At 57.8% G+C, this 24,186-nt stretch overlaps 4 protein-coding genes across 5 annotated transcripts; 2 read left to right on the top strand and 2 right to left on the bottom strand.

Annotated features, from left to right (window-relative positions):
- The first annotated feature begins 5,448 nt into the window (after positions 1–5,448).
- LOC106860531 (E3 ubiquitin-protein ligase TRIM62) lies at positions 5,449–11,041 on the top strand. Its single transcript, XM_088178907.1, has 6 exons — positions 5,449–5,618; positions 7,002–7,411; positions 8,425–8,520; positions 9,498–9,754; positions 9,825–9,940; positions 10,324–11,041. The coding sequence occupies exons 2-6, from the start codon at positions 7,004–7,006 to the stop codon at positions 10,872–10,874; spliced, it is 1,428 nt and encodes a 475-aa protein (XP_088035033.1). The 5' UTR covers positions 5,449–5,618; positions 7,002–7,003; the 3' UTR covers positions 10,875–11,041.
- A 962-nt stretch (positions 11,042–12,003) lies between these two features.
- On the top strand, positions 12,004–13,280 carry SVBP (small vasohibin binding protein). 2 transcript variants are annotated; one of them, XM_014888425.2, is made up of 3 exons: positions 12,004–12,103; positions 12,855–13,010; positions 13,091–13,280. In XM_014888425.2, the coding sequence occupies exons 2-3, from the start codon at positions 12,891–12,893 to the stop codon at positions 13,175–13,177; spliced, it is 207 nt and encodes a 68-aa protein (XP_014743911.2). In that variant the 5' UTR covers positions 12,004–12,103; positions 12,855–12,890; the 3' UTR covers positions 13,178–13,280. The 2 variants fall into 2 exon arrangements, with proteins under 2 accessions (XP_014743911.2, XP_088035048.1); XM_088178922.1 differs by lacking the exon at positions 12,004–12,103 and adding an exon at positions 12,150–12,172.
- An 836-nt stretch (positions 13,281–14,116) lies between these two features.
- TMEM269 (transmembrane protein 269) lies at positions 14,117–17,470 on the bottom strand. Its single transcript, XM_014888424.2, has 6 exons — positions 17,313–17,470; positions 15,871–16,018; positions 14,850–14,947; positions 14,616–14,759; positions 14,345–14,545; positions 14,117–14,264 (listed from the first exon to the last, which is right to left on the bottom strand). The coding sequence occupies exons 1-6, from the start codon at positions 17,335–17,337 to the stop codon at positions 14,155–14,157; spliced, it is 726 nt and encodes a 241-aa protein (XP_014743910.2). The 5' UTR covers positions 17,338–17,470; the 3' UTR covers positions 14,117–14,154.
- A 2,148-nt stretch (positions 17,471–19,618) lies between these two features.
- Positions 19,619–23,316, bottom strand: CELA3B (chymotrypsin like elastase 3B). The gene is made up of 8 exons (XM_014888423.2): positions 23,274–23,316; positions 23,121–23,197; positions 22,930–23,027; positions 21,824–21,958; positions 21,612–21,748; positions 20,829–20,974; positions 20,590–20,742; positions 19,619–19,703 (listed from the first exon to the last, which is right to left on the bottom strand). The coding sequence occupies exons 1-8, from the start codon at positions 23,314–23,316 to the stop codon at positions 19,686–19,688; spliced, it is 807 nt and encodes a 268-aa protein (XP_014743909.2). The 3' UTR covers positions 19,619–19,685.
- Positions 23,317–24,186: the final 870 nt, after the last annotated feature.

The raw sequence follows: 24,186 nt of genomic DNA, 5'->3' as shown, positions 1-24,186 counted from the left end.
CCCTGTCAGGGCTCCCTGGTTCCCTCAGCTACCACAAGTCTCCTCACTCCTCAGATCCCCACTCCCTCAGTATCACCTGCCAGCCCAAATTTCTGCAACCCTCAAATCTCCTCAGCCCACTTAAATATCAGCCTACTTAGTCCACCTCAGTACCCCCAAAATCTCCACAGACACCCATTTTCCCTTAGCCCCCCAGTTCTCCACAGCCCACTCAAAGTTCCTCAATGCTCTTGATTCCCTCAGTTCTCCTCGGACTCTGCCAAGTCTCAGATTCCGCCAACCTCAACTGTGTAGTTTCCTCACTGCCTCCAGGACTTCTCAGTGTCCTTACCTCCCCAAAGTCTCCTCAGAATCCCCCAAAATCTCCTCAGTGCCTCCAAATCGCTTCAGTCCCCCAGTTCCTCTTAGCCCACCCAAAGATCCTCAAATGCCCAGATCACCCTAGACCCTCAGTTTCACTCAAACCCCACCCAAAAATCTTCTCAGATCCTCCAGATCCTGTCAGTTCTTTCCATTCTCCTCAGCCTCCTCCAGCCCCTCGAATCTCCTCACCCCCACAATACCCTCAGCACCTCCAGGACTCCTCAATGTCCCCACTTTCCCAAATCTCCTCAGACCATCCCAAAATCTCCTCAGGCCCCACAAATCTCCTCACACTCCTGAAAATCTATTCAGACCCCCAAAAATTTCTTCAGACACTCAGTTCCCTCAAACCCCTCCAGGTCTCCTTCCCTCCCCTAAAACTCTTCGAACCGATTCCCCTCATCCCCTCCAAAAGCTCTTCATGCTCCCAATTCCTCTCAGCGCCCCCTCAAGCTGTCACGCCTCCATTTCCCCTCAAGCCACACAAAGCTCCTCAGAATTCCTGATTCTCTTCAGCCCCCTTTGTTTTCCTCAGCCCCTCCTGTTCTTCTCAATGCCCTTGAACTCCCTTAGCCTCCCAAATCTCCTCAGCCCCACCCCAGGTCCTAGCCCTTCTCCCTTCTCTCTGCTCCCCCAGTTCCTCTAGCCCCTCCAATTCCCCCCCCACCCAGTTCCCCTGAGCCCCTCTTACTGCCTCTGATACTCTCAGCCCCCTTGTGAGGTTCCACAGTCCCCTCAGGGACACCCCCATTCCTCCCTGTACCTCCTCATCCCCCTGAGGATCCCCCCATTTCCTAGGGGGTCTCCAGCCCCTCTCAGGGTCTCCCCCGATCTCGGGGTCCCCCCAGCTCCTCTGTGGGTCTCTCGCAGCCCCCGAAATCCACAGACACTGCCCACAGGGGAAGGGAAAGCTAGGCAAATCCCATCCATTCCCCTTCTCCTTCTCCTAGGTTCAGGGAATTGAGCCCTGGAGCTTCTGGGTTTCCACTTTAAATTACTTTTAAAAAACCCCATAAAATTAAGACTCTTTTTCGTGTTTTCCAAAAATGTTCTGTCACAGAGGAGGATGGAGGGGAGAGGGATGTCCTGAAAGGAAATGGTGCCTTCAAGAGAGATGGGAAATGGGAAAGGATTCAGGATGGGAAGGGAAGGGAAGGGAAGGGAAGGGAAGGGAAGGGAAGGGAAGGGAAGGGAAGGGAAGGGAAGGGAAGGGAAGGGAAGGGAAGGGAAGGGATGAGCACATAGGAGGTCTCCACCACAGAGTGGGCATCACTTTGCAGCTGCCCAGGGTGTCAGAAGCCTCTGGAACAGGTCCTGGCCATGGCAATGGAGCTGGGACAGAGGCACTGTCCTCTGTGGGACCTCTGGGCCTGTCCCTGGCACTCCCCACATTCCCACTGCTCTGTCAGCCCTCCAGCTGGGATCCCCCATCACCCAGCACTTCCCCATCCTGAAAGGTCCCCAGATCCATTAATTATCCATGACTCAAATGAGAACCTGAGACAGCAGCTCCAAAATTCCCTTTTAATCTAATTTTCAGATACTGACACCTAGAAGTTGTCACCCAGTGTTGGTGTCATCCCAAACGGGAGAGCTTGCATCCCCCCAGAGCTTCCCTGATGTCCAAGTTTGCCCTCCCTAAGTTAATTTCCATCAGGGCTTTCACTTCTACTGTGGGATTTTTTTCCCTGTGATTAAGAAACCAGTGGTTTTAAACCCTGGCACCAATTTAGGCATTTTCTGATTTTTTTTTTTGCGGAGGGGTGGAGTTATCCAATCCCAAATGTGCATTGGGAGGAGAAGGTGTGGGTCACTGCTGAGCTTGTGGGATCCACCAAGGATTGGCAAACATCTCCTGGGATTTTCCTTGTTGGGACTGGCTGGGATAAGTGACACTCCGGGCTTTTTTTCCGACCCTACTTTGAGTGGATTAATCTTGGGTGTGGGAAAGGGGCCCCTTTCCTGGGAAGGTGGTTGGTATGCAGGGGGGGAAAAAAAACAACAAAACCCATGCCCAGCTCCATCCCAGGCTGGAAAATGAAGGAAATTAGTGCTTGCCTGCTGAAAAAATATGATTCCAAGGCTGGTTTTGCTCCCAGGATAGATCCAACTGCAATTAAAAGGATCAGGAGGCGGGAGTGGAAGGAAATCATGCTGGAATCACCACCACAGAGTTTCGGCAAAGCCACGGGGCTGTTAGACCTGTGCAGAGCCATGTATCCTTCCCATTCCAACAGCACCAGGAAGCCAGATCCATCCAGGACCTGCAGTTGACTCAGTAGATAAAAGGAGATTTTTATGGATGGCAAACTGGGATTTTCCAGTGAGAAATTTGGTCCCTGAGAAGTGACACTGGGATCTTCTAAAACTTTTCCAGTGTTCCCAAAGCCTGGATCATGGCACACTGGGAAACACCTTCATCCTACCCACCTACTTATTTCCTTCCCCAAAAATCCCTTGTTTTCCATTAAAAAATGGTTGACAGGACCAACCAGAGTAGGCATACCAGGCATAGGGGATGCCAGTACTCCCAGTGCCAGCTATCCAGATGAGGCTTCTTGGCATTAGCAACCCCAAAAAGTAGTTTTTTCTCCCTGGATTGGCAGCGATGGGGAGTACAATGATGCTGGTGTGAAGCAAACATGGAGGTTTTGGGGTGTTTAGTAAATGCTGGAAAAAAATCCCCTGAGGTGCCAGAATTTCCCATCTCCCTGCAAAGGGGAGAGCCCTTGGGCTCTAATTAGGTAATGAGTTAATTAGGATTAATTAGTTACTGTTTGCAAAGCACTGCTGAGATGAGACATGTTGGTGTGGGGCATCTTCCCACTTCCTCTATGGAGGAGTGTGGGATCCTCCTTGGGAAGGGGGTCCATAAACAAAGTTGGGATTAAACCCAGTGGGATGGTGCACTCCGGGAGTGGGCAGAATGCTTCCAGCATTCCAGCAAGGATGTGTTTCCGTGCCAGGATGGAAACACACGTGCCAAGAGATGAGCAGGCACGTCCCAGCATGCCCATCCCGCCAGCAGCAAGGGGAACATTCCAGCACTGCGGCTCCTCGGGGCCTCCCTCCCTTCCCACCAGCATTCCCGGCACACGCAGCACACGTGGGGAGGAGACAGGTTTTCCCTGCCCTCCAGCTTTGCCAGATCACCCAGACTCTTGCCACACTGTGGAATCCTCCAGCCTGCTGGAACCACAGCAGGGAAGGACTGTGAATCCCACAAAAAGATTGGGAATCAAGGCATGGTGGAGCCCCCCGGCTCACACAGAGTTTACCAGGAGGTAACAAAGCTAATTTACTAATTAACTGGGATTAATTTCCCTGTTTGCCCAAACCACCCTGTGGTTTGCTTTCGTTGCCCAAAGATCTGCCAGGATGAGTGTTGGCAGTGCTGGCTGAGTGCCATGTGCTCCAGTGGGATGAGGCTCTCCATTGCCCCAAATTCCTGGATGTTTCAGCCAAATACTTAAGATACAATTAAATAACCCATTAACTACATGGGATGGGATCTAGTGTGAAAACCATGGTTATTCGATATCATTCCAGACGTTCCTCAGTCCACAGAGGGTCCCAGAGAGGAGACATGACCTGAATTCCTAAAGCAGGAAAGCAAGCAGGAAAAAAAAACAAATCCATGTGGGTTCGTGTTTTGGTGATTTTGTTTTGGTTTGGTTTTTTCTTGTTTTTTTTTTGCTATTTCCAAGCTTTTGGGGCCTAGCAGGAAGAGGAACAGAGCAGATGGTTATTCCTTGGAAGGGGATAGGGATAACCAGGACATGGGGTGTACCTGAGTTTGAGGGGAAGAAAGCGGGGTGCCAGCAGTGGGAGTGGGGTGATCCAGCAGTGAGAGCCAAGGAGTTTGTTCCTGTTGGCTCCTGGCCAGACAGTCACGCCTCTTCCCAAATATGCAGCTCAACTATCCCTCAGGAAAACTTTCCCTTCCCCACGGCCCCCTCCATCCTCCAGCCCCCCCTTACCTCCACCCCGGGGTTCCTCCTTCATCTCTCTGGTCCCTCAAGGGGGGATTGAAGGATCCCTGGGGAGCCCAGGGGGTGGAAACCTCGTTATGGGGCAGGCAGTGCTTCTACTGGTCCCAACTGGTCCTGACTGGTCCCACCACAGCCAAGCATCACGATGACGCAGTAGATACTTGGCACCTAAAACTTCACTCTGTGATTTTTGGCTAAATCATTACATTTGGGGGGAAAGTGGTGCTTTCTCAGCAATAGGTTTGTCAGTGTCAGCTGTAGGGTCACCTGGCTCTGGTCACTGGTGGGTGCAGAAAACTGGGAGGAAGAGAGACACAGAGGGGTGGGAGTACAGGGGGAAGGAAAGATAAAGAGGGTGGGTAAACTAATGGAGAGACAGAGAGATTAAGGGCTGGACAGGAGAAATGGGTGGATGGGAGAGCAAGAGTCAGATGGATGGATGGCTGGACAGATGGATGGAGGGACAGATGGAGGGAGGGAAGGATGAAGAGATGAGAGTCCAAGGGTGGTGGACAAATGGGCAGATGAAGGTATTAAGGACTGGATGGGGAGATGGGTGGACAGGGTAACAAGGAGATGTGGAGGGAGGGAAGGAGGGAGGAGTGGATAGAGGGATGCACAACAGAAGACATTGGACAGAGGGATGGACAGAGAGATGGGTGCATGGACAGATGGATGGATGGAGGAATAGAGAGATTAAGGTCTGGAAGGGAAGAAGGTTGGGCAGGGGACCAAGAGGTAGGTGGAAGGACGGGTGGACAGAGGACAGACAGACAGCTGGAGAGACTGGAGAACAGAGGGACAGAAAGACAGACAGACAAATGGATAGATCAAGGGCTGGACAGGGAGATAGCAGGGTGGAAGAGAAAGGGATAGACGGAGGGACAGACAGGGATAGGAAAAGGGCCCAAGGTCAGGATGGAGAAGGGTCAGTGCCCGTCTGTCCGGACAGACGGACGGGACACATCTACCGAGGCCGTGGCCCCTTTAAGCGCCCCCCCGCGGGCAGCGATGGTACGCTCCGGTGAGATCGCGCCGCGCGGGGGACAATGGGGTGGGGGCGGGCCCACTGTGGGCGCGGGGGGGGGTGGGCAGGAAGTGCCGAGCGGCCGCGCCCCCTCCTGCTCGCCCACCCCGGCCCGTCGCGGCAGAGCCGGTCTTGAGGCGGCGGCGGGACTGCGGATCCCACCGGCGCCGGCACCGCGGACCCTATCCGCACTGGGAACGGCGCACGGCACCAGAACAGCACCGGGCACCGGCTGGGTGAGGGCACCAGTGCAAGCGGCTGAGGGAGACGCGGGGTGGCATCGGATGGGGGTTGGCGGGGACCGGTCTCGAACCCAGGTTCTGAGGGGAGCGGGGGGGCGGGCTCGAACCCGGGGCTCCGGTGCAGCCGCGGGCAGCCCAGCCCCGGTCCCTCCAAATCTGTCTTCAGCCCGGACCCATCCAAGTCCAGCCTCACCCACTGCCCCCAAATCCTGCCTGAACTCGACCAACTCAAATCCAGCCTCTATTCTGGCTCCCCAGATCCCGTCTCAGCCCCGGACCCCAAATCCAGCCTCAGCCCCAACCCACCCCGTACCCCTAATTCAGCCCCATCCCAGCCTCAGCCAGGGGCCCTGATGCAGCCTCAGCCCCATCCCCCAATATCACGGGTATCCCCAGTTCCCCCGTCAAACTACCCCACACGCTCTGTATCTGATTCACCCCCAGCCTCACACCTATTGCAACTGTATTGTGTCCCCTCCCACTGTTGCTCTGATCACCTGTATCCCAAATCTGCCCCACTACACTCTGATGCTCCCATACCCTCCATTGCGTTATTACCCCCTCATTGCATCCTGATCCTCCTAATGCAGCTCCTCCAGCCCCCCCATTGTATCCTGTCCCCCAGTTCTCCCTCTGCACTGCAACCCTACACTGCAGCTTGGTCGTCCATTGCACCCCCCCATCTCTCTGTTGGGACTTGATCGTCCCATTCCCCCCGCCGTCTGACCCTCCCAGCAACCCCAATTGCATCCTCACCCACCTGTTCCCCCTCTTTGTAAATCCTCCAGCCTAACCCATTGCCTCCTGACTCTCCCATTTTCCCCCACTGCAACCCCTCCAGCCCCCATTGCATCCCAACCCCCACTTTGCACCCCATTACAAACCCTGAACCCCCCCATTCCCCTTGTTATCATCCTCACCCCTACTGCCCCATTCCTTCCTGCTCCAAGTCCCCTCATTCACCCTCACCCCCTCAATCCCCTATCACAAGCCCCCTCTTACCCTTAACTTCCCCAAACCTTCATTTACTCTCTCCCCCCACAACCTTCCCCTCAACCTCCCCCCACCCCTAGCTTTCCACTCACCCTCCCACCCCCCCTAAACCCCCATTCACCCTCTCACCCTCATCCTAAGGCTTCCACTCATCCTCTCCCCCACAACCTCCCCCTACAACTGCTCCTATCCCAAGCCCCCTCTTTACCCTCTCCCCTCTGAAGCCCCCTCCTCCATCCTCTCTCCTCCATCCAAAGCCCACTATTCACACTCTTCCCATCACCCCAAGCCCCCCATTCACCCTGTCCCTCCATAGTCCCCGTCCCCACAATTGCCCATTCATCCTCTTCCCAAGCGTCCCTGACCCCATGCCCCTCTCCCCAGCCATGGCGTGCAGCCTCAAGGACGAGCTGCTGTGCTCCATCTGCCTGAGCATCTACCAGGATCCGGTGGGGCTGGGCTGCGAGCACTACTTCTGCCGCCGCTGCATCACCGAGCACTGGGTGCGCCAAGAGCCGCAGGGCACCCGTGACTGCCCCGAGTGTCGCCGAACCTTCCCTGAGCCTACGCTGGCCCCCAGCCTCAAGCTGGCCAACATCGTGGAGCGCTACAGCGCCTTCCCCCTGGACGCTATCCTGGGGGCACAGCGCAGCCCCTTCCCCTGCAAGGACCATGAGAAGGTGAAGCTCTTCTGCCTCACCGACCGTGCCGTCGTCTGCTTCTTCTGTGATGAGCCGGCCGTGCACGAGCAGCACCAGGTCACCAATGTGGATGATGCGTTTGAGGAGCTGCAGGTGAGTCCCTGTGGGATTCCCTGCCCCGAGTGGCTTCTCGGGGCTGCTGTATCCAGCTGGTCCCTCTTGCTTCCATGGTCGTGCCCTTCCCTTTTCTCCCTGCTCGTGGGGCTCAGTCCTGTGGCTTTCTCCCATCTGTGCATCCCTGCACCCCTTCTTTTCCCTCTCAGGGGCAGGTCTTTGCCTTCCTTCTGTATGGCTGTCTGTCTGTGCATCCCATCTCTCATCTTTGGGGTCAGACCTGTGGCTTCTTCCAGTTATCTGTCCCTGCACTCCTTTTCCTTCTCAGGATCAGCCCTGTGCCTGCGTCCTGACCTTCTGTCTGTCCCTGCAGCCGTTCTATCTGTGGGGGTCATCTCTATGCCGTTTTCCTGCACCTTTTCCTTTCCTTTTCTGGGTCAGTCCCATGCCTTTCCCCATCAGTCTGTCTGTCTCTGCACCCCTCCTGTCCCCATGGGGGTCAGTCCTGTGACTTCCTCCTGCCCATGTGTCCCTGCACTCCTTCTTTTCCCCATTGGAGTCAGTGCTATGGCTCCCTCCTGCCTGTCTGTCACTCACTTCTCCTGTTCCCACTGGGGTCAGCTCCATGCTTTCCTCCCATCTGTCTGTCTGTCCCCACAGCCCTTTTGTCTGCATCAGGGTCAGCCCCATGCCCTCATCCTTCCTTCCATCCATCCATCCATCCATCCATCCATCCATCCATCCATCCATCCATCCATCCATCCATCCACACTTCTGTCACTGTCCCCCTGGGATCTCCCTTGTCCATTGCCACTGGGAGTCATTGAGAACCCTCAAATCACCCCATGGCTGAGCTACCCCCCAGGTAGAACCTTCTAATCTAGGACCTGTTGCCCCCCACCCCAAGCAGGACCCTCATTTCACAGGGACCACCCATGGACTGGCCATCCCCCGGCCCCATAACCCCATGATTGATTTGGGTGGAAAAACTCCCTGTGGGATACCTTTTTTCCCCCAAATCACCTATTTGTGGATTTTCCCTCCGTTTCCAGCGAGAGCTGAAGGAGCAACTCCAGGGGCTGCAGGAGAGTGAGCGTGGCCACACGGAAGCCCTGCAGCTCCTCAAGAAGCAGCTCGCTGAGACCAAGGTACATGTGGGGACAACCACTGTCACCTCTGGGGACCCCACATTTTCCCCCAGCCCTTCACAGACCCTCAAAGCAGAATTGGGGTTAACCTCATTGCCACCCCAATGATACTCCAACCTTGACCGTCACCAGCCTGGTTTTGGGACTTCTAAACACTCAAAACTACAATTTCTTGGATTTGCCCCAGTTTTTCCTTATGTGGTACCTCAATGGGGCTGCTCATCCCTTTGTAATTTCCTGCAGTGCTGCTTTATCTTTTTAATTAATTTAATTAATTATCTCCTCACTCAGGGTTTCAGTGCTCAGTGAGGTTCAGTTTTCTCCCCATCCCCACCAGCAACTGAGGTGGGATTTTTTAAGGTTTTAGAGGTTATTTTAGGGGCTTTTTGTTTTAGTTTAGGTTGGTTTCTTGGATTTTTTTAGGGGTTTTTAAGGTGTAATTTGAGGGCGTTTAGAGTTTATTAGAGAGTTTTAGGGAGACTTTTAGGGATTTTCAAGGGTCTTCAAAGGTTCTTTACGAGCTTGTAAAGGTTTTTTGGGAGGTTTTTTCAGGGTTCTTTTGGAGCTTGTTTTAAGGTTCTTTGGAATGTTCTTTTAGGGTTCTTTTACGTTTCTTGGGGAGATTCCTTAGGGTCCTTTTCTAGGATCTTTGGGAGGTTCTTTTAGGTCCTTCGGGAGGTTCTTTTAGGGCTACTTTAGGGTTCTTGGGAGAGTTCTTTTAGGGTTATTTGGGAGGTTTTTTAGGGTTCTTTTAGGGTTTTTTGGGGAGGTTCTCCTAGAGTTCTTTGGAAGGCTCTTTGGGTGGTTCTTCTAGGATCCTTCTAGTCCATTTTTTAAGGGTGCAAGATCAAATGCACCCTTGTAGCCCCCAGAATTCCCTGATCTGATGCCCTTTTAGATATTTATTTGGGGATTAAGGAACTCATGGAGTGACCAGCAGAGCTTTGGGTGCTCCTAATCCCTCATTGCACCCCAAGTCCTCAGCCAAGAGCCTGCGGGCGACGATCGGGGAGGCGTTCGAGCGGCTGCACCGGCTGCTGCGGGAGCGGCAGAAGGCGATGCTGGAGGAGCTGGAGGCTGACACGGCGCGGACTCTCAGTGACATCGAGCACAAGATCCAGCGCTACAGCCAGCAGCTCCGCAAGGTCCAGGAGGGCACCCAGATCCTGCAGGAGCGCCTGGCCGAGGCGGATAAGCACGTCTTCCTGGCCGGTGTGGCGTCCCTCTCTGAGAGGTGGGTGGCAGTGAGGGGATGGCGGGATCCCTGGTGTCACCCCCACCTCGGCACTGTGTGTTCTCCGCAGGCTGAAGGGAAAGATCCACGAGACCAACCTGACCTATGAGGACTTTCCTACTTCCAAATACATGGGCCCGCTGCAGTACACCATCTGGAAATCCCTCTTCCAGGACATCCATCCTGGTGAGGGTGCAGGGATGGGGGAGTGGCAAGGGATGGGGAGGTCACCAGGGACAGGGACACACCGGTGAGGGTCAGGTACACACGAGTGAGGGATGGGGAAGGGGACATCACCTGTGAGGGACAGGGATGTCACTGGCAAGAGATGGGGATGTTACTGCCAAGGGCTTGGGACGTCAGTGATGAGGAGCAGGGACACACCAGTGAGGGATAGGGACATCACTGACAAAGGATGAGCATTAGGACAGGACACCCTAGTGAGGGATGGGGACAGGGCCACCCTGGTGACCTTGCCCCCATGCCGGTTGTCACCCTGGTGGGACAGAGCAGCTGCGCTGGCTCCAGGGCTGCACTAACCGTCATTCCCCCTGTCCCTGCTGAACCAGTGCCAGCAGCACTGACGCTGGACCCCGGCACTGCCCACCACCGCCTCATCCTGTCAGATGACTGCACCATTGTGGCCTACGGCAACCTGCACCCACAGCCGCTGCAGGACTCGCCCCGGCGCTTTGATGTGGAGGTGTCGGTGCTGGGCTCCGAGGCCTTTGGCGCTGGCGTGCATTACTGGGAGGTGGTGGTGTCTGAAAAAACCCAGTGGATGATCGGCCTGGCCCATGAGGCTGTGACCCGCAAGGGCAGCATCCAGATCCAGCCGAGCCGTGGGTTCTACTGCATCGTGATGCACGATGGGAACCAGTACAGCGCCTGCACTGAGCCCTGGACGCGGCTTAACGTCAAGGGCAAGCTGGAGAAGGTGGGTGTCTTCCTGGACTACGACAAGGGGCTCCTCATCTTCTACAATGCCGACGACATGTCCTGGCTCTACACCTTCCGAGAGAGGTTTCCTGGAAAGCTGTGCTCGTATTTTAGCCCTGGGCAGAGCCATGCCAACGGGAAGAATGTCCAGCCACTGCGGATCAACACTGTCCGTATCTAATGGGGGTTTTTGGGGTGTCCCCCCACCCTGCCGGGTGTTTTCCCACTCCAGGAACTGGTCCTGGTGCTGGGCAGGATCCGACATTCCACCCACTTCTCTCAGCCCTGTGCTTCCAGGGAATCCCAGTGTGGGGGGCTGGGACATGGCAATAAAGGATTTGGAGAGAAGGGGCTGGGTGGTGGAGAGCCCCAGGTGGGGGTGCTGGGCTGGGAGCACCGTGGGGTGCCACAGCAGGGGTTTGTAACCATGCTCGGGATGCCACACTGTGCTAGGGCCATTGTGCCCTGCTCTGTGGCACTGTCCCATGGTGGGCTGTGCCATGGCAGGGGTCTCTCACTGTGCTAGGGGGTACCATGGGTGTCATACCGTGTCAGGGGTCATGTACTGGGACGTGTGCCACATGTACAGCACCGTGCCCTGCTGTGCCACGCCATATGTGCTGTGCCACAATGTCCCACGGTGTCCCAAGCCTAGCCAGGGCTCTGTGTGCCCATATAGGGGACACTGCGTGTATTGGAATGTTCAGGGGGGGAATGTATGGGAGCTGGGCTGTGTAGGGTGAGCTGTACAGAGAGTGTGATGTATGGGGAGTAGGCTCTATACAGGAGGGGGTGCTGTGTGCTATGATATGATACAGAGGGGCTGCTCTATACAGGGGGTGTGATATGTTGGGGTGGGCTATATAGGGATATGGTGTATGGGGGTGTTATATGTAGGGACTGGACTGTATGGGGGGGTGTGATACATAGAGGGATACTCTATAGGGGTATGATATATGGAGGAAGATATCTAGTGGGTGAACTATGTGGGGCAGTGATACATAGGGCTGGGCTATACAGTAGAGTGATACAAGGGAGTTATGTTTAGGACCTGGGCTGCATCAGGAGTATGGTATAAGAGGGGAGATATATAGGGGGCAAACTGTACATGCATGAGCTGTATATGGATATTTAGTGATACATAGCGGTGGGCTATTTAGAGGAACGCTAGGTAAAGGAGTGATAGGTACGGGTGGGCTGTGGGGGGTGATGTGTAGGGGTGGGACATAGCGCTGGGGAGTCAAGGACAGTGGAGCTCTGGGGGACGCTGGGAGCAGCCCCCGCGCCCGCCCGCCAGGCGGCGCTGTGGCACCCGGCCCGCGGGCTCCGCGCGTGCGCCCAGGGCGGGCAATCGAGCGCCGAAAGGCGGAAGGGGTGCGCTGCCATCTTGCCCCGGGCACAGCCCCTCTGGTACCGCGGAGCGCGGGGGGACACCGGGAGGCTGGGGGAGCGAGGGGCCTGAGGGGCTTGGCTGGGGGGGTGAGTGGGCACCGGGGCCTTGGAGGGGGCTGAGGGAGTCACTGTGGGCCTGGGGAGGACCTTGTTGGGCACTGAGAGCTGGGGGTTGTGGGACTGGGATGCCTGTGGGTTTGGAGGAGGCTGTGGAGCACGGCGGGTGCCTTGCAGAGCACTGAGGGTGGTGGTGGAGTTTGAGGGGGTTGTGATTTATGAGGGGCTAGGGAGATGGAGAGGGCTTTGAGGGGCCTGCGAGGCTTGCGTCAGTGGTCTCTATGGGCAATGGGGTGCAGGGGGTCTGTGAGGACGGAGAGGAGGTTGGGGGGCTTTGGGATAGGGATGTCTGTGGGGCTGGGTGTGCTCTGGGACCGACAGCGGGCGGGGTACTGGGGACGAAGTGTGAGGAGATGGGGCCGCTGAGGGGGCTGAGGAATGGAGGCTGGCGGGGAGAAGCCTTGGGGGGGGCCTGTGGGGCTCAGAGTGTCTGTAGGGACACTCTGAGGCTCAGGATGTGCTGGGGGGGGGTGTCTCCTTGGAGGCTCAGGATGGGGTTGAGGATCTACTGTGAGGCTTAAGATGCATTTGGGGGTCACTTCTGGGGCCCAGGATGGATTTGGGGGGAGTCCCCTGTGAGGATGCCATTGGGCACCCCATGTGAGCCTCGGTAGTTTAGGGGTGTCACGGACATGGGGGGTCATGTGGGCAGGTCGGGGGTCCCCGGGTGACCCCGCGTGTCGCAGCCATGGATCCGGGCGCGGGGGCGCGGAAGGAGCGGCCGAAGCCGCGGGAGCCAGCGGCTCGCCTGGAGAAGGCCAAGCAGAGGTCGGCACAGCAGGAGCTGAAGCAGCGGCAGCGGGCGGAGGTGGGAACACGGGAATGGGGAGGGACACGGCCCAACCCGCGGCCGGACTCTCTTTGCCATCCGCCCTTTCCCAATCCCAGATCTACGCCCTGAACCGGGTGATGACGGAGCTGGAGCAGCAGCAGTTCGACTCCTTCTGCAAGCAGATGCAGGGATCTGGGGAATGACAGCCTCGCCCCTGCCCTGCCCCCTCCCCCCTTTTCTAACTCCCCGGTATTTATTATCAAATTGCCCTTTTTATATCAATAAAGTCTGTGCTGGTTCTCTGTCTCCCGGCTCCTGCTTGCTCCGGGTTGGAATGGCGTGGGGGAGGCCAGAGCAGGGCTGACGCCAGAGCAGCTGTAGCGCTGGGTGCCAGCTCCAGCCATGGCCCCATCCCGACATTCCCTGCCACGGGGAAGGGTCCTGCCCTCCCCAAGCTGGGATTTATCCCAGGGGGACACAGCAGGAGCCACATCTCGCAGCTGCTCCTGCCGCCAGAGCCTCCCCGGGGATCCTGAGCGTTTCTCCAGCACCAGGTTTGACCTTTGCTTCCTTCCTCCACCCACACCCTCTGCACTCCAGCCGCCGCTGTCCGGCAGCCTCCAGCTTTCCAGAGACTTATGATCAAGTCCTGTTTCCCCCCTTTCCCTGTCCCAGCTGTGTCGCACTGAACGGGTGAAAATAAACCACGTTTGGGATGGTATTTCCCTGCAGCCACGGATTAAGTGGTAAATTCCAAACTGCTCCCAGTGAGTCCCATGTCAGAAGCCCTCTGGAAGTTTGAACCAGGGAGGTCTTCCTCATTTTTGGAGTATGAACCTCCCTTTGTAATGAATTCCTACTGGGCAGTGTAAGCAATCCCTAAACTTCAGTTTCCTGTGCAGAGAAGGGCTTGGGGGTCTCTTGTCAGGGCAAACCCTAAATTTCCTGTTTCCCAAGGATTTGGAGGTCTCTGCTGTTGCTCTCGGGGTTCCCTTGCCCCCACAAAGGATAGGGATTTGGGGCTTCCCTGAAGTTGAGCCTTTCTCTTTTTTTACCTTAGCAGGCTCCTTCTGCCACCTGGATTCAGTGGGAAGAGCGAAGGGAGGAAGCAGTACCCAGAGCAAGGACGAGGAGAATAAGGATGAGGATGAGGAAGGCTTTACTAGGCTCTAGGGAGGGCTCAGGCCTTGCAGCTCCAGAGGGCGAAGGGGAAGACGATGTAGGACGTGGCCCAGGCCAGGCAATAAACCGCAGCCACCGCCGTTGGTGCCAGCAGGACAGCCAACACCCCTACAGAGTGGGAGAATCCTTGGGGATCTGCTCTTCCTCCCCATCCACCACCATCCTGAGAGGTTAATCCCCATCCTTACCTCCAGCATAAACCAGTTTCTTCCAGAGCTGTGACTCCAGCACCCTGTCGTGGGGGTAGAAGCCGCAGTCGGCCATGAACAGGATCATGGCAGCGGCGGCGACGTGGAGCAGGGCCACATGTCCTCCGGTGAGCAGAAAGGTGCTGGCCAGCAGCGCTGAGGCATAGGGGCAGGGCAGCCCCCGGTAGGTGAAGGGGATCCCTGTGGGGTGTCAGGAGTTCAGTGTGGGGGGCAAAACCCTAAACCTCACACTCCCAGGGGCTCATCTTACCACTGGAGAAGAAGCAGAGGCGGGCAAAGACAGCCAGCACATAGGCAAGGGTCAGCAGTCCCCCCAGCACACCCTGGGGCTGCAGCAACAGCGCCGTGCCCAGCCCGAACGTAGTGAAATCGGCAAAGTCATCCAGCTTGGCACCTGTGGGGGCAGTGAGGGGCAGGTGCCAGGTGGGCATCGGGCACAGGGGACACCCTGCAGGTCACCCCTGGGCTGGGGGGACGCACTCACCCAGTGCTGAGCAGGCATCGAGCTGCCGGGCCACGGCCCCGTCAGCCAGATCCAGCAGGAAGCCCAGGAGCAGCAGCCAGCAGGAGTACTGGTATTGCCTGGGGGGGAAACCCCACTTCTCAGCCCTTGTTCCCTTCTTTTTCACCCCATTTCTCCCTTGTTTGCCCCATCTATTGAGGGTGGAGGTAAGCCCAGCCACTAGGTTGGCCACAAAGAGAACAAAACTGGGATGATCTTCACTTTTCATCCTGTCTTTGCCCTATTTCCCCTTTTTCCAGCCCTATTTCCCCTTTTTTCCCCACTTTGCAACCTGTTTTTTCATACTTTTTTTTTTTTGCCCCATTTTCCCTCCCCCCCAATTACTTTGGATGGAGGAGAGCCTGACTTCACAAGTTGGCTAGAGAGGGAGCAGATCCAGGGTGACCCCCACTTCCCAACTCTTTTTCACCACCTTTACATATTTTTCACTATTTCCTCCTTTTTAATCACATTTCCTCAATTTTCTAGAAAAACTGGGGTAACCCCCACTTCTCAACCCTCTTTTTCACCTCTTTTCAGCCCATTTCCTCCATTTTTCCCTCCTCGTCTATTGATGCTGCACAGGCCAAAGACGAGGAGCCTTTGACCATGGAGAGAACCAAACCACAGTGTCTCCCACTTTTCATCCCCCATTTTTTTAGCAAAACTGGGCTGGCCCCCACTTTTCTACACAATTTTCACCCTATTTCTATCTTTTCTAACCCCCTTTCCCTCTTTTTCCAGCAAACCAGGGCAAACCACACTTTTCTAGCATTTTTGCCCTCCCATTTCCCCCCTTTTCCACAAAAACTCCCATTTCTGTGCATCTTTTTCACCACGTTTTCTCTCTTTTCATCCCATTTCCTCCTTTTTTTCCAACTTATTGATGCTGCAGAGGCTGGAGGTGAGCCTGGCCACTACCTTGGCCACAGAGAGAGCACAGCCAGGGTGACTCCCACTCCCCAGCCCCATTTTTCACTCAATTTTTCCCAGTTTCCCCCACCTGTTGACGCTGCAGAGGATGGAGGAAAGCCCAGCCAGGAGGTTGGCCACGGAGAGCCCGTTGGCCGCGTTTTGACGGAGGAATTCCAGTGCCCGTCCCCGTCCTGCTTGCTCACTCAGCACCAGCTTCTTGGTGGACTGGAAAATACCTACAACCCCCCCGGTTGGTGTTCCAACCAGGGAGGGGCTGTAGCCCCCCCAAACGTAGCAGGATGCTGCAGGGGTTCCCCCTCCTCAAACCAAAATCCCCCAAAATCTGTTTAGGAAGCAGCAGGGGATTGATTTGTGCAAGCTCTGCTGCTGAGCTCCCCACCGGCAGCCAAAAATGGAATAAAAGAGGCCAAAAAAGCAAAGAAATTAATAAAAGAACCGTAAAACATAATAAAATAAAGACAAATTAAGCCAAACCCAAGCTTAGACTAAAAGCCGACCCCGGTTAAGCTCTATGGATCTTATATACCTATCGGGCTAAGCTTTAGGGAAAGAATTTAAGGGTCCTGTCCTTTGCCCCCCGCCTTTGCCGTGTCCCAAAGCCAGGCAGATCCTTCATCTGAAAGAAAACAGGACGTCAGAGCAAGACAAACCCCCGAGCCCCCTCAAAGTCCCCCCGTGCTGCTCCGGGCCGAGCCCGCGCGGGCTCATCGCCGGAATGCCACCAGAACAGCTCCCCAGGTGGGAAAACCAGGAAGAGCCACAGGAGAGCGGAGGTGCCGGGGGTCGGCGGCTCCGAGCGCCGCGGCGGGAGCGACCTTTGGACACCGCGCCCGGAGCCGCCGGCACGGGCTGAGCCGGGAAAATCCCCCCTGAGCCCCGGCGGGCGCTCCTGCTTTCACCGGAACCAGGCATTTCTGGGGGCCCCGAGGCCATGCTGGGTGCTGCGCCCCACCTTCATCCCTTAATTGGGGGTGAGTTTGGGATCTTTGAAAGCGAAATTTTGGGATTTGGGGATTTGCCGTCTCTTCCCAGCGCCGGATCGGGGCCCTGGGAATGTTCCGGAGCTGTCGCAGCACCGGATCCAGGCACCTGTGAGCGTCACAGCACCCGGGCACTGCTGAGGCTCCCAAACTCGCTCGTTCCTGGTGTTCCTCGCCCCAAAATCAAAGAGCCGGGATGGGAGGGAATTCCTTAGCACTGCGCCGCTCCCACTGCTTTTATCACTACTTTGGGAGGAAAGCAAGGTGATTTTGGTTCTTCCCAGGTGCGTTATGAGGGGGTTGTGCCCCCAGGGCTATCTCACTCCCACTCCCACGCCCCCTCAAGGCGCAGGGGAAAGGGGTTCAGCCACACGAAGTGCAAAGTTAACCTATTTTGGGGGGGCAATTAATGTATTTCACAATTTTCTGCCCCGATAACCCTAACCTTTCTACTAACCCCTGCCAAATGATGATTTTTAGGGATGGGGGCACCTCGCAAGGGGCCGAGCGGCATCCAAGTTACACTTACCGACCGGCGGTGACACCATCCACATGGCAGCGGCGGCTGTGGCAGCAGTGACAGTGACGCCCCGGCGTGGGGAAACTGAGGCAGGGGCCGCTCCGTGGGGCTCCGCGCGGTGCCGCGTTATATAAGGAAAAGCCTCTCGGGCTGAGTCACCCGGCGGGGGTGGGTCCGGCCAGAGGCCACGGACACGGACACGGGGGGTTCGCAGCCGCTTGGCACCACCGGCGAGGGAGGAGCTGCCCCGGGGGGCCGGGGGGCCATGCCAGGCTCGCGGTGCCCCTGCCAGCCTCCCAGCGCCCCTGCCAGCCTCCCAGTGCCCACGCCAGGCTCACAGCACCGCTGCCAGGCTTCCAGTGCTTGTGCCAACCCTGCAGCACCGGTGCCAGGCTCGCAGCGCCCGTGCCCAGCCCTGGCACCGGTGCCAGGCTCACAGCACCCACACCATGCCCACAATAGCAGGACCAGGCTGGCAGCACCCATGTTGCACTGATGTCACCTGTATCACACTCACAGCCCGAGTGTCACACTGATAACACCTGTACAGGCTCACAGCACCCTTGTCATTCTGGTAACACCTGGATCAGTCTCACAGCACCAATTTCAGGCTCACTCCTCATCTTCTCCAGGTGTGGACCACCCATGCCATGCTCACAGCACTTTTGCCAGCTTTGTAGCCCCTTCGGCAGGCTCACACCACCCACACCCATCTCGTTGCACCCATCCCACTCTCCAGCACCAATCCCGCACTCATGGAACACATGCCAGGCTCTCAGAGCCCATCCCAAGATTGCACCATCTGTGCCAGGCTCACAGCACCTATATCCTGCTCACAGCACCCTTGGCAGGCTCACAGTACTCACACCATGCTTTCTACTGCCCAGGGCAGTCTCACAGCACCCATCCCTCTCACATAGCACCCATCCCTCTCTCACAGCACCCATCCCATGCCCACAGCACCCGTCCCACACTTGCAGCACCCATATCCAGCTCACAGCACTCATGCCAGGCTCACAGCACCCATCCCACATTCACAGCACCCATGCCAGGCTCACAGGGCCTCTGCCAGCTGTATGCCACCTGTATCACAGCACTTGTGCCATGCTTGTAGCACCCATGGTAGCCTCACAGCATCCACACCAGTCTCATGACACCCACACCAGTCCCACAATACCCACACAAGTCCCATATCCCCACATCAGCCCTCTGGCACTGCCACACTCCTGTCCCTGCACCCCACTGCCACCCCAGGATGACTGCACCTGAAGGACGTCACCACCCGGTGCCATACCAACAATTCATGCCAGTGGCACCGGGGTCATGGCTGGTGCCCCCCTCCCTCATCCCCTGTGCTGGGCTGGATCACCTTTTCCACCAATCTGGGCCTGTGCCAGGTGGCCCCAACTCGTGCAAGTGTGTCACGAGTTGGGGGAGCTTGGCCTCCCCCTCCCCTGGAGCAAAGGGCTGGTGATAGTGAGGGGCTGCTCGGGCAGGCCACGTCGGGGCCACCACCGGGAGAGCAAAGGTCCCGGAGGACACAGTGACAAGGGGCCCATAAAACTTATACAGCCTGGTGCTGGAATTTTCCACCCAGATCCCAGCGGGAATTGGGGGGTGCTGCAGAACCCGTGGCTGTGGGGTCCCTGGGTGGGGGGAGAGGGCCCTGGGGTGCCCCGTTGGGGGGTCCCAGGGTGCTGGTCATGGCTGGGGCGCTGGTGAAAGGGCTCTTTGTTCACTGGTCACGCGCTGGTGCCGACGGTTGCGAAGCGACAGCCAGGCAAGGAGGGCCACGGTCATGGGCATCTAGCCCTGGGGCACCCCAAGGGGACTGTCCTGCAGCCTCGGGGGGGGCCCAGCCCCGTGGGGGAACAGGATGTCACTGGGTGCCCGTCACCGTGGCACTAGGGCCATCCCTGTGTCCTCAGGGAACCCAGAGCCACTGCACCAATGTGTCTTGAGTTGCCTTTGGCAGCAGGGTGCCCATGCCCGTGGCACAGGACACTTTGGGGTGCTTGGCACTGTGTCACCTGAGTGTCTGAGGCTGCCCATGCCCGTGGCACCTGAGTACCCATCCCTATGGGATCTGTGTGTCTGAGGGTGCCATCTCCATGGCATCTGGGCACCCGTGGGTGCCCATCCCTGTTGTGTCTGAGCACCTCTCAGTGTCTATCCCCATTGAGTCTGAGTATCTCTGGGTGTCCATCCCCATGACCTTGGGCACATCTGGGTGCTCCCAGCACTATCCACTGGTAATGGTAATGGTGCAGCCCCTGCTGCCCCCAGATCCCTCCCAAGCACAGGGACACACTGGTGCCAGCTGTTGGTGGTTTATTTGCCTGATGCCAGGCCAGGGGGTTGATGACAAGGACGCTGCCGTACTCAGTTGTCTCTCATGGTCTGGAAAGGAGAAGTTTCTAAGACAGGAGGACAGTACCCCAACACCCTGACACCCCAGCACTCTAAAAACCCAACACCCCAGCATCTCATCACCTCAGCACTATGGCATCCCAACATCTTGAGAGCCTGGCACACCAGTGCTCAGCACCTCAGCAACCCAGAGCCCTCGTACCCCAGCACTCCAATGCCCCAGCATCCCTGAGTCCTGGTACCTCAGTCTTCTGATACCTCAGTTCTCCGGCACCCCAGTACCCTGACACCCCAATTCCCCGGCACCCCAGCACCCTGGTACCCCACCACTCCAGAGCTCTGGCAAACTTTTGTTCTGGCAGCCCAGCAAATCAGAGTCCTTTTTCCTTAGCTCCATGATACCCAAGTGCCCCAGTGCCATGGCATATCTGTGCCCTGGCACTTTGGCACCCCACTGCCCTGGCATCCAGCAGCCTGGTACTCCAGCACTCCAGCACCCCAGCACCCCAGCACCCCAGAGCTCTTTTATGCTCTTGTATTGCAGAGCCCTTTTATGCTGGCACTGTGGCACTGTGACACCTGGTACCCAAGCACCATGGCACCCTGACAGCCCCATCCTCTGGTATCCCAGCATCAGAGCACCCCAACACTCTGCACCCCAACCTGGTACACCAATACCCTGGCACCATGGCACCCCAGCAGCCTAGCAGCCTGGTCTCTTTTCTCCATAGTACCCCAGCACCTCAGAGCCCTGGTACCCCATTGCCCCGGCACTCAGCACCCTGATATAGCATCCCAATTCCCCAGCACCATGGTATCCAAGTTCCCTGGCATCCTGACACCATGATAGCCCAATTCTCTAGCACCCTTGCACCCTGACAACCCAGTATCCCATTCCCTGGCATCCTGTGTCCACCTCTGCAATCCAGTCCTCGAAGGCAGACACACGGGTGAACACAGTGGGTTTCTTGGCAGCATTGCAGCCCAGGGCCGACACGAAGCTGGCAATGCCATGGACCTCCCAGGTCCCATCCTCAGCCTGGCAGTTCAGGGGGCCTCCGGAGTCGCCCTGAGGTGTGGGATTGTGGCATGAAGCAGGGTCAGCACCGCAGGGGGCCCAGGATGTGACCCCCTCCGCCCTGGCATGGTACATACGTTGCATCCAGCCTTCTCGGCGCCGCCAGCACAGATCATGGTTTCGCGGATGGCCACAGCCCCCCACCAGTCGGGCTGGGTGCAGTGCTCATAGTCCACCACGGGAAGCTCTGCCTGCTGCAGCCGGTCCGGCAGCGACCCCCCAGCTGTGGGATCAGAGCACTCCGTGGTCTGCCCACAGCCCTCCATCCCTGCCCTCATCCATCCATCCATCCACCATCCATCCATCATCCATCCATCCATCCATCCATCCATCCATCCATCCATCCATCCATCCATCCATCCCTCCCTCTACCTCCCCATTCATCTCCCCATCTGTTCCCCTATCTTTCCATCCAACCCTCCCTTACCTCCCCATCCCATCATCTCTTCAACCATCTCCCCAACCATCTCTCCCTCCATCTCCCCATCCATCCCCATCTATCAATCCCTCTATCCATCCACTATGTCCAACCGATTTTCAACCATTCCTCATCCCTCCTTCCACCTCCCCAAACAGTCCCCATGCATCTCCCCATTTGTCCATCCCCCATCACTCACTCCATCTCCCCAGCCATTTCCCCATCTATCCCTCCAACCCTTCACCATCTCTACACCCACCTCCCCAACCATCTCCTCAGCCATCCCTCCACCTCCCCATCCATCCCTCATTTCTCCATCCCTCATCCCTCCCTCCGTCTCACCATCCCTTTCCTCATATATCCCTCCAAGCCTCCACCCACCTCCCCACACATCCCTCCGTTTCCGCCTGTCCCTGCCCTCCCTCCCGCTGCCCGGACGCACTGGTGAGCCGTCCCCAGCCGCTGAGCACGCAGGGGTACCCGTTGGGCAGGATGGAGCCGGCGGGCGGCAGCCGCCCCACCTGCACCTCCGCCGAGAGCACGGCCGGGCGCTGCAGCTTCATCAGGGCGATGTCATTGCTGCGCACGGGGACACGGGTCAGAGGGGCGGCCGGGGGTGCATGGCGTCCTCAGCCCCCCAGGGACCCCGCTCACCCGCAGGCCGCGCAGAAGCTGAGCCACTTGGGGTGCACGAAGATCTCGTCGGAGTTCACGGGGATGCGCTGCTCGGGGCCCTCCCCGGCGCTCATATCGTATTCGCCCAGCACCACCTGGTACGTGCGGGATTTGCTGCCAGGAAAAGGGGGGGTCAGCGGGTGCGGCCCTCCCTCGGCATCCCTCCTGCACCCAGGACCCTTTCAAGCACCCAAACGCTCTGCCCTACACCCTAAATCCCCTCCCTGCACCTCTCCATGTGCCAGATCTGCACCCAAACTCACCTCTCTGCCCCTGCACCCCACCTCCTCTGCACCTTTCACCCCACCTCCTCTGCACCCTGAATCTCTTCCTGCACTCGAACCCCCGACCCTGCACCCTGAACCCCCTCCCTGCACCTCTCCATGCACCCACCCTAAGCCCAAACTCACCTCCCTGCATTCTGAGACCCCCTCTCTGCACCCATCCTGCACTGAACATCATCGTTGCACCCACTTTGCACTTTTCACCCCAACTATGCACTCCTTCCATGTATGTGGCAACTACCGTCCCTGCTCGTAGAACCCCGTCTTGCACTCAGGACTCCGTCCCTGCACCCCACTGCATCCCTCTGCATTCCTCCTGTACCCAGGACCTTCCTGTACCCCTACGAACCCTCTCCATTCACCCATGCCTACACTCCTGCATTCCTCTGCACCCTTCCTGCACCTCAGCACCCACTTGCACTCTCCCCATGTACTGTCCCTGCACCCCCCAGCACCCTGCACCCCTTTGCATCCATCCCTGCACTGCAGCACCCATCCCTGCACCTTGCGCTCCTCCTGCAGCCTTTCTGCACTCCCTTGCACCCCGAACTCCCACTACACCCACCTCTCCTACCTGCACCCTTCCCTGCACCCCTCCGCGCCCCTCTGCACACGTCCTGCACTGATCCCTGCACCCTGCACCCCTCCACGCATGCACCCTTCTTGCACCCCACACCCACCCCTGTATCCAACACCCACCTCTACACTCCGCATTCCTTCCGTGCAGCTCTCTGCACTCCTCCCTGCACCCCAGCACCCATCCCTGCAGCCCTCCTGCATCCCCCAGCCCGGTGCCCTCACGAGATGCAGTGCGCGGCCGTCATCACCCAGTTGGCAGCGATCAAGGTGCCCCCGCAGGTGTGGCGGAAGGTGCCGTCCCGCTCGTACTGCAGCGAGATCTGGGAGAGGGAGACACCGCTGGGTGCCATCGTCCCCCGACACGGGTGCCGCTGCCCCGTCCCCCTGTCTCCCTGTCCCCCTTGTCCTCTCACCTGCCAGGGCCAGCTGTAGGGCTCCGCATCTTGCCCATTGACCACCCGGGAGTCCGGCAGCACCGCGGCGCGGACACCTGCAGGACACGGCACCGTCACCCACCGAGCACCCACCAGAGCGTGGGGACACGGAGGGGTCGGGAGACACCTCACCGCCGGCCACCAGCAGCAGGACGAGGCTCAGCATCGCAGCCATGGCTCAAGTGTAGCTGTCCTGGGCACCCTCCAGCCTTAAATTCCCTCCAGTATCGGAAGCATCCAAGGGCACCCCTGGGAATGGGCACCCTGTGCCCAGCTGGGTCTTAGTGGGGGGGTTAAACATTAACCTTGGCCTTGGGGGGACGTGCAATGGCACCCGGCCAGTGGGGACCCTACAGATCCCAAAGCCTCCTGTCCCTGCTGCCGTCTACTGCCTCTGTACCCCTGTGCCCCCCAGGGCACACACCTCTCTGTGTGTGTAAGGGCCCCATAGCCCTTACAACTACCCCAGTGCCCCCACAGCCCCCACAGTCACCTCCGTGCTTCCCAGAGCCCCTACGACCCCCCTGTACCCTCATAGTTACCATAACCACCCCGTGCCCCCCATAGTCCCCATATTCCCTGTGCCTCTGGTAGTCCTCTCAGGCCCCTCTGGCCCCCATATATCCCTCGCCACTCCCTGGACCCTAGAGCCCCCAAGCCCCTATAGCCCCAAGCCCTGTCCCCCCATATTCCTCGTGTCTTTGGTGTGCCTATATGGCTCCTATAGCCTTAATGGGCTCAGTGCCCCATATATCCTGCCCTCCTGGGCTCTCATAGCCCCTGCAACCATCCCAGCTGCCCTCCTTAGTCCCCATGTCCCTGGTGTCTCCATATGGCCCCTATGGCCCCTATAGCCCCCATGGACTATATGGCCCCATATATCACTCCTCCCAGACCCCATAGCACCTACAACTATCCCACAGTCCTCCTGTGCCCCCACAGCCCCCTGATCACTTCTACTCCCCCCTTAGCCCCTTCCAACCAGCCTTGTGCCCCTCATACCCCCTATGTTCCCATATAGCCTCTATGGTCCCCATATACACTC

This window comes from Sturnus vulgaris, chromosome 25, assembly GCF_052056855.1.
Source record: "Sturnus vulgaris isolate bStuVul1 chromosome 25, bStuVul1.hap1, whole genome shotgun sequence".
In the NCBI taxonomy this organism is placed as follows: domain Eukaryota; kingdom Metazoa; phylum Chordata; class Aves; order Passeriformes; family Sturnidae; genus Sturnus; species Sturnus vulgaris.
This window is presented reverse-complemented; position numbering and strand designations above follow the sequence as displayed.